A 9,177-nucleotide genomic window follows, 5' to 3' on the forward strand; every position below is an offset into this window, starting at 1 on the left:
AAAGTCTTGTATATATTTAAAAAAAAAAAAAAAAGGTTTAAATAGCTTTTATTTCATAAAACTTGAGATTTCTAAGCCTTTGAAGTAATGTTTTTTCATAGGTTTGTAAGTATATTTCGTACGAATAAAAGCTTTTTGTCATTGGATTTAAAGGTTTTTTGATAAGCTTTTCTTATAAAAACTAAGTAAACAAATAAATGGCATTGTAAAAAAAGCTTTAAAAAGCTATCTATATTGGAGATAATCATAGTAGAATGTATAAGAACATATTTGCATACCTGTATGATGTACTCATCTAGTATAAGAAATCTGGCACTGTAGAGTTTCTGGAATACACCGAGTAGTTTGGAAAGATGCGCCTCCTTTTCGAAATCATTATTAATACTAGTCCAAGAGAGATTCACTTTCTCAAGAGAATCGAAGCCCCGTGTAGACTTCTGCAAAAGATCATGGCAATGAAGTACATCAACAAAGTCAACAGATGCGGTCAGATTCTGAAGCTGAGGAGCAACCACGTTGAAAACCTTTGGGTTGAGATCAATATAGTAACTGTAACGGTAACGAAATGTGACTGAAAGATTAGAAAGTTGTGGGAGACAAAGATGTAACTCCTCCAAGCCACGCATGTCAATCTCATGTAAGGTGAGGTCCTTTAGGTTCACACACTTGGAAAAAAGGTTGATACGCTTATTGTTACCACCATCTAACTGGAAATTTTTCAAATTCAACTTTTTCAAAACTGGAAAGTCCCAACCTGATTCTGATATGTAGCATCTTGAAGGAAAATTACGATCCTGGACTTCAAGGGTGAGATCCTCGAGAGCCGGACAACTAAAAAGAAACTGCGGGAATTCATGAAGTCCAGTAGCACCCCATACTATAGTCAGTCGCCTAACATTATGAAAGCAAGCATAGTTCACAATACTTTTGCCAGTAAATTGCGTAAGTACTCCCTTGCATCTTAGCTGCACTACAGAAACTTCTCTAAGATTGTTGCGATGTAATAGAGCATGCTTCACAAATCTATTAAAATCATATGTATTGGAAAACTTGTAACAATCTAAGTTTAGTTGAGGTAATAAAGTCCAAACAAGCTTCCATTTTTTAGACAATATCATCTGGCAAGTTGCTTATTCTATCTTCTTCTGCCATCATACTTGTTTTCTCAATCCATAATTCTACATATGTAAGGTGTATACTCCATAAATCCCATATATGTTGGTTTCAGAAAGCTCATAATTTACTCAAACATAGTTGTGTACACTTCAAATCCAAGGTGCCTGAAGTTATATTCATGTACATCAGTGAACTTAAAAAACTGAATAACACAATCTCATTAAATATTGCTGCAGGATAAAGAAAAATAGAAAAAAGAGAATAACAAACTGTTGCTATGAACGTCACACTCACAGTTTTTTAACAGCAGACTCACACACCCTAATAAGTTTCTAATGTAGAGATATGTAGAGAAAAGTAGGGTCTCAAATGAACTTCCTATTATATGGGTAAGGAACTGATCCTTTATAACGTTTTAACTTAATATTAAAGACACCAGTCATTGTTAGCCCTAAAAGTAGCACATTTTCAATTGCCCATATTATAAATGTATATGTATATAGCAAATCATTTTATCGTGAATAAATTTCAATGGTGGAAGTATCATCTCCCGAATAGAAACAGTAAGCTTACAAAAAAAGATCAATGGATAGTCAATTTCGTATTTATAGTCAATTTCATGTGGACATAAGGATTATGTAGTTCAAACATACTAAAGAGCACAGACTCAATTTAACCGAGGAAATTATCCGCCGTAAATAATAAGATAATTACATATTTGTATGTGAATATAATTGCTGTAAAACCTAACGATATTAATGTTTAAAAAGTTTGAGATTTCAATTGGGAGAAAGAGAAGATGAAGAATGGAGCTTACTCTCAGTAGTGCAGAACGAAACAATTTTAGGGGTCGGAAGAAATGGTGAATTAGGGTTAGCTATAACCACTGTTGTAAACGGCCTCCGTTGCGTCCGCTGCGACGCCCGCTGCGGCGTTTTGGTGACTAAACCGTTTCGACCCCGTCCCGTTTTCTTATAAGCCGGTCAACGGTCAAAAGTCACGTCAAATGCAGGAAAAATTGGGTCAACGCAGGTCAAAAGTCAGAAATTCTGTTAAAATCGGTCATAAGTCGGTCAAATCAATCAAAATTGACTTAGTTTAGTATTGCATTTTGTATTATATTAACGCTAATAACAACTATAGGTACAAATGTCAACGAAGATTTTTTAGCTCTAAAATATGTGTAAATATATATTTATATATGTAAAAGTTAACATTAGTCAAATCCGTTTCGACCACGTCTCGGCCCCGTTTTTTCCGTTGCGACGTTTTGAGGTCGCTACCGTTTCGGCCCCGTCTCGCGTTTTTTCCAACCTTGGCTATAACCGTACAAAATGGAGTTATAACTACTGAGATAGTCCATGTGGTTTGTAACAAATTGCTGAAACAGTCCTTAGGCTTTTTTTGACGTAGATAGTCCTCATGGTACGCAAAAGTTACTGAGGCAGTCCTTTATACTGACGGTTGTTAAAAAACTCTATTAAATTGGTAAATGTCGTAGTGATTTTGACCATTGCTAACAATTTTGATTGAATTGACCGCGTCGAATGAATACAATTTTAATCATAGTTAAATTTTAATTATTAGTTGAAAAAATTGTTACATGATTAGAGAGAACCAGATTAAAACTCGATTTATCAAATGTTCCCACTGTGCTTATGTTAAAACTTGATGTTTGTTGCATATTTAAATATAGTAACCAAAATTCTACATAAGTGATGTGTAGACGCTTGATATCATTGTTGAAACTACATGCAAAAGATCTTTTGAAGATGAACTACCCTCATCAAAACAGTGAGAAATAAAGCTTACATTTACGAAAGATGAAAAGATTAGAGAATACATCTACTACGACGAATCAAGGCAACTCAACTTTGCAATTTCTTTTGCATTTTGCTTTTAGGTTGTTTCCATAACAACTTAAACCAATAAATAATCACAGAAAAGTCCCCTTTGACCAACCAACATTATATAGTTTTACAAAGAATTAACAGCGAGTTGCATATGTATCATTACCCCCACCCAGTAGCCTCCAATCCCACAGTTGCTCAAGCCCAAAATCCATCTGGTCTAACACATTCCACGAAACACTTTGAATAGAAAAATCGCCGTCGTAAAAGATTTTCGATATATCTTGTAGACCGGATTTTCAATAGATCCATGTATATCTTCATTTCATTGATAATGTCAATGTTTTCGGAAAAAAAAAAATTGCATATCTATTCAAGATCTTTACATGCAAAGGTTGTCAATTTATCTGAGACATTGGCAACTCTTCATCGAGAAGTAACTTCTTCCAAATATTCTATTGAATCTGAAATGGAAGCTATTGTTTGGTTAGATTCCCCTAGTAAACAAAAAGAGACGGAAAATTTAATGATACGTAAATATATGTCGATTTTGTATGAAGCTTGCGATAATTTAGTTACAGAAATTGAGAAAAGTAAGGGTGACACGGTAACAAATGGTTACTCGGGTCAAGATATCTTCAGTGTAGAAACTGCGTTGGAAGAGCATATTATGAGTATGGTGAACAGATTATCATCATTTGTGAAGGATTTTCACAGTTTTTAAGATAAGGTTGAAGTCAACTTGAAGAAAATGATGGCTACAATATGTAGTTTCCAAAGAGAACTCACAGAAAAATATGTCCAGAGGATAGAATGTGTGGATAATTAAAGCGGGCTGAAGCAGCTGCTATGAGCCACTTGCAAGAACTTGAACCTTAAGATAATTAAAGCGGGCTGAAGCGCTGCTCAAAGCCTCTAAGTTTCATTGTCAAAGAAAAAGTAAACCTACCCCTGCAGTTCCATCTTAAATACATTATGGTAAAAGACTTTTCAAGCAAGTTTTACAAAAACGAAAAACCAGTGTGTCAAGGAAATGTCAAATAAGCTTTCCTTCGGGCAACTACCACTAATTTGAATTTCAAACACTTGAAATAAACATAAATTTGGTCATGCACATAAGATGAAACACAGTACCGATGCCCAGAAATTTAAGCAACACTAACATCAGACTGATTGTAAATGTTATTAGAAAAGGTGATGCTTATAATCCATTAATAATCCCCAGGTCGGTTTCAATCTTTGACCATTAGCTAGCATCAATGTGGGTAACGAAAAAACTCTTCAACTGTACATACTCAAAAGAAAATTGTGCGTCCATGACTGCCTTTAAGCTCTCGGGTATCATTTCCATAACTGATTTGATCTCAGACCCTATCGAGCGAGTCACTTCAAAATCTGGATTCCCACTCTCAACTTGTACTTTCAGTTCTGCTATTTTGGAATTAATGACATATGAAATCAATTTCTCGTGATCCAACTTTGCTACCTCTACCATCTGTATTCTATCCCTTTGCTCTGCAATTACATTATCTTGCATTTGTATTTTTCCCTTCTGCTCTGCAACTATATTATCTTGCATTTGTATTTTTGCTTTCTGCTCTGCAATTACATTATCTAGCATCTGTATTTTAGCCTCAAACATGGCCTTTTGCTTTGTGATAACTTGATCTTGCATCTGTATTTTAGCCTCAAACATCGCCTTCTGTTTTGTGATAACTTGATCTTGCATCTGTCTTTGATCCTCAAACATTGCCTTGTGCCCTGTAATAATTTGATCTTGCACCTGCACTTTAGCATTCTGCTTTATGATAACTTGATCTAGCATATGTATATGAGCCTCAAACATTGCCTTTTGCTTTGCAATAGCTTGCTCTTGCATCTGTATTTTGGCCTCCAACATAGACTCTTGCTTACTAATAACTTCATCTTGCATCTGTATATTTGCATCCAAAATTTCCTTCGCTTCAGTTATAGTATTAGGTTGTTTTTCTAAATCCAAAATTTCCTTGTCTTGGGTTATTATAGTATCAGCTAGTGGTTGTTTTTCTAAATCCAACTTGGCCGTCTTTTTAGCCCGTGCATCATCACGTAACCGCTGTCTAAACCTCTTACGTGGCACCCACAATGGAAAAAGTTCTATTAAAAAATCACTTCATCCTGCATATGTTGTTGTTATAAGTGTATATAAATATAAATATTTTAAACTTACTATAAGTGAGTAAACAATACAACTTCACACTGCTAAAAATGTATAAAATCGTTCCCACTAGTAGATGCGTATAAAAGTAAAAAACGTATATTAAAAGTAATCGATTTGCAATTACTTTATCTTTCATTGCTATTTCGGCCACAAACGTCTCATTCTGCTTTGTAGCAACTTGATCTTGCATCAGTATTTTTGCCTCCAACAGTCTCTTATCTTTGGATAAAGTATCTAGTTGTTGTTTTATTACTGATTCCGACTTGGCTAACTTATTAGCCATTGCATCATCATCATGTACCTTCTGCACAGGTGTCTTCCGTGTCACCTGCAAACAAAAATAAGATTGCTATGATATAAAACCCAACAGAATACTTATATTGGTCCAAGGTTCATTCAATTATTATGTATAAAAAATTAGTAAGAAGTTTTCTGATCATAGCCCTTCAAGGGCTATTCTTAAGAAAAAATTCGGTGCATAAATAGTACGAATAATAATACATAAAAGTGGTTGAGGTGGTTTAAAAAAAATAGTGGGATAGTTACCATGATAGTACATGTGAATAATGCACGTCCAAAAATCTTAAACACATCCCTAATGGCTATGTAAGTTAACTTCCACATTATATAGTTCGACATGTTTTTCAAAATATAATTTATCACAAGGAATTAAATTTGAGCAGTTGTATTCACCCGAGGCTGAGGATAATCTGTAATGAAAGTGGCAGTTGGAGACTTGTCAAGAAAGTAGTTATTCAGTTGAACAGGTACAACTACATAGCCACTACGTCCATTTCTTGTTACCAGCATCGTATTAATCTTCAAACACTTTAAGTTATTAAATGGACAAGGTTCAAGCAACAACTGATCCAGGGATGATGAAAGAACCTTGTGGTACATATTGTATACAAAGAAACAGAAACTACTTTCAGCATTGTGTTCAAACGTGCACAAAAGGATAAATAAAATGCAATATAACTACAACAAAACATTTTTATTTTAATCCACATCGGCATCAAGGAGCAACCTGATCTATTAGACAGTTTTCTTGGTCAAAGTGGATGAGTCAATTGGGTCACCATTTAATACTAGGTGAAAACATTTGATGTGATTTATTGATGTTACTGACATAAATCTTGATTGGAACTTAATTAAAACAAAGTTAGTATGTTACTTTAGTGTAAGATTAGTTGTTATAGACATTTGTGAAAAGACTTGGTGCATACATTGGGGTGAAAACATTTGATGTGATACATTCATGTAATCACAATTTAATTTAGGGCATCTCCAATGAAAGATCATTTTTTCTATTAAAATAAACAAAAAACTTTAAAAAATTATATTTCCGAAAGCTTGAAATTCTAACCTTTTGAAGTAAAGTTTTTGTATAGGTTTGTGAGTATAGTTCGTAAGAACAAAAACTTTTGTCATTCTAGAGTTGATGCTTATTTGAAAAACAATTCTTATAAAACTAAATGGCATTGTAAAACAACCTTAGAAAGCTTTTTGCATTAGAGATGCTCTTAGTAACATGTAAAAGAAATTGTGTATGACATATTGACATACCATAGTGACATACGCATCAAGGATAAGACATTTGGTACTATATAGTTTCTGGAATACACCGAGTAGTTGGGAAAGACGTGCCTTCTTTTCCAATACATTATGAATTTCAGGCCATGCGAGATTCACTTTCTCAAGATAATCAAAGCCCTGTACAGTGTACATCTGCAAAAGATCACTGCGATGAAGTGCATCAACAAAGTCAACAGATGCGGTCAAATTTTGAAGTTGAGGAGCAACCACATTGAGAAATTTTGGGTAACGATAACAACTTGTGACTGAAAGACTAGAAAGTTGCGGGAGACAAAGATTTAATTCCACCAAGCCATGCATACTGATCTCACATAAGGTGAGGTCCTTTAGCTTCACACATTTGGAAAAAAGGCTGATGAGTGTATTCTTACGATTACTTATTTGGAAATTTTTTAAATTCAACTTTTCCAAAGTTGGAAAGTCCCAACCTGATGCTGATATGTAGGATCTTGCAGAACACGAGGTACGATCCTCGACTGCAAGGGTGAGATCCTTGAGAGCCCGACAACTGAAAACAAACTCAGGGAACATAGTACCACACCATACTATATTCAGTCGCCTAACATTATGAAAGCAAGCATAGCGCACAATACTTGCAACACTAGAACGTGTAGCTGCTCCCCTGCATCTTAGCTCTAATACTGAAACTTCTTTATGATGGTTGCGATGTAATAGAACATGATTCACAAATTTATCAAAATGAGACATATCAGAAAACTTGTAACTATCTAAGTTAAGTTGGGTTAATAAAGTCCAAACAAGCTTCCATTTTTTGGACAATGAACTAGTTTGCATAGCATACTTCAGGTCAAGAAAAGAGAGAATGCGATGAATAATTTCATCTGGCAAGTTGCTTATTCTATCTTCTTCTGCCATAATACTTGTTCTCTCAATCCAGAATTCTACAAATGTAACCTGTATAATCCATAAAACCCTTATAATGTTGCTTTTAGAAAAGTTCAGAATATACTCTAATGCTGTTGTGTACGCTTCAATCCAAGGTGCCTGAAGTTATATTTAAGTATCAGTAAACTGATGAAACGGAAATAATATACTTAATCTCATTCAATATTGTTGCAGGATAAATAAATATAGTAAAAAAAAGAAAAACAAACTGCTGCTACGAACTTCACACTCACAGTTTACTATGAGCAGACTCACACACACCCTACATACAACTTCCGTAAGTGGGACTTGCACCCCTACTAAGCTTTTAATATATATTTTCTCTAAAGCTCTAAGCATGTGTATAAATGTCACATATATATAATCACAAGTTATTTAAAACGTAATTACAAATTACAAATCACATGTAAATAGAGTCGATATGGACCATCCAAATATATACGACTATACGAGTTAACATTGTCTTTGCAAGGGTCTCAAATGAACTTCCTATTATATATGTAGAGTAAAGTAATTATGGGCACCAATCGTTGTTAGCCCTAAAATGAGACAATAACCATACAACACAAGATCAAAGGTTAGCCAATTTCATGATTCTATAATTTATACAAAAAGTGATTCATTCGTTCACAGCTTGTTTCATCATATCTAACAAATTTATCAATGTAGACATACAGACTATATTATAAGGCTCATTACAAACAGACTAAGAGAACAAACTAATTTTACTGAGGAGATAAATAAATGATATCGAAAATATGATGATTACATTTATGTATGTAATAAAATCTGATGTAAAACCTAACGAAACTAAAGTTTCACAACTTTGAAAGCTTAATCAAGAGAAAGAGAAGATGAAAAAGAGCTTTTACTGTGCACGAAATACTGTCAAATCATCAAAAAATCATCAATTTAAAACATTGTTATAAGACATGAATTAAACTCAAGAACACAATGAATATCAAAAAATGCCTTACCGATTGATTATATCAACAAGGCTTCACGAAGATAATGAAACCCTAGAATTGGAGAGAAAACGTATTTTGTGAGTTGAGAATAATAATAATAAGCTTAAATACTCATATTTACATCTTTAGTCCCTCAGGAACTGCACTTGATGCAACAGCCACAAATAACTTTCAACCTGACTTCTAATCTTTACACAAACAGCACACTTCCATCTACAAGCTATCAACTCCAGTCCTTCATCATCACTATCGACTCTGCAACTCAACCCACACAATCTAAACACTATTCCAGAACCAGATTGAACCATATACATACATTTCAACAAACATAAACCCTAAAACCTTGGAATTCAAAACGTGTTCAACTTTGAGGTTAGTTAAGTTAGATACTTAGATCTCCTCGATCAACTTGTTTAAATAATAGATTAAGTGCTTAAATCTATGTTTACTAGTTGAAATTTGAACATAGTTATGATGAGTAATCGACATAAAAAATGGTTGTATGAGTTGAACTCAAATGTGAGGCTCACACTTAAACCCT

General features: G+C 34.1%; 1 protein-coding gene across 3 annotated transcripts; it reads right to left on the reverse strand.

Moving 5' to 3' along the window:
- Window positions 1–3,949: 3,949 nt before the first annotated feature.
- On the reverse strand, window positions 3,950–8,699 carry LOC139893240 (uncharacterized). Of its 3 annotated transcripts, none has more exons than XM_071876394.1 (5): window positions 8,646–8,699; window positions 6,733–7,767; window positions 5,860–6,054; window positions 5,289–5,494; window positions 3,950–5,083 (listed from the first exon to the last, which is right to left on the reverse strand). In XM_071876394.1, the coding sequence occupies exons 2-5, from the start codon at window positions 7,636–7,638 to the stop codon at window positions 4,213–4,215; spliced, it is 2,178 nt and encodes a 725-aa protein (XP_071732495.1). In that variant the 5' UTR covers window positions 7,639–7,767; window positions 8,646–8,699; the 3' UTR covers window positions 3,950–4,212. The 3 variants fall into 3 exon arrangements, with proteins under 3 accessions (XP_071732495.1, XP_071732496.1, XP_071732497.1); XM_071876395.1 differs by lacking the exon at window positions 8,646–8,699 and adding an exon at window positions 8,438–8,442; XM_071876396.1 differs by lacking the exon at window positions 5,860–6,054.
- Window positions 8,700–9,177: the final 478 nt, after the last annotated feature.

The sequence above is a fragment of the Rutidosis leptorrhynchoides genome, chromosome 2 (assembly GCF_046630445.1).
Source record: "Rutidosis leptorrhynchoides isolate AG116_Rl617_1_P2 chromosome 2, CSIRO_AGI_Rlap_v1, whole genome shotgun sequence".
Lineage (NCBI taxonomy): Eukaryota > Viridiplantae > Streptophyta > Magnoliopsida > Asterales > Asteraceae > Rutidosis > Rutidosis leptorrhynchoides.

Bases quoted from the DNA above. Each gene is read 5' to 3' on its own strand.
- LOC139893240 (XM_071876394.1), bottom strand. From the start codon at position 7,638: ATGGCAGAAGAAGATAGAATAAGCAACTTGCCAGATGAAATTATTCAT. The intron at 6,055-6,732 runs GTATGTCAATAT...ATGTACCACAAG, and splicing joins TTGATGCGTATGTCACTATG to GTTCTTTCATCATCCCTGGA. The intron at 5,495-5,859 runs GTGAATACAACT...TTTTGTTTGCAG, and splicing joins CAGATTATCCTCAGCCTCGG to GTGACACGGAAGACACCTGT.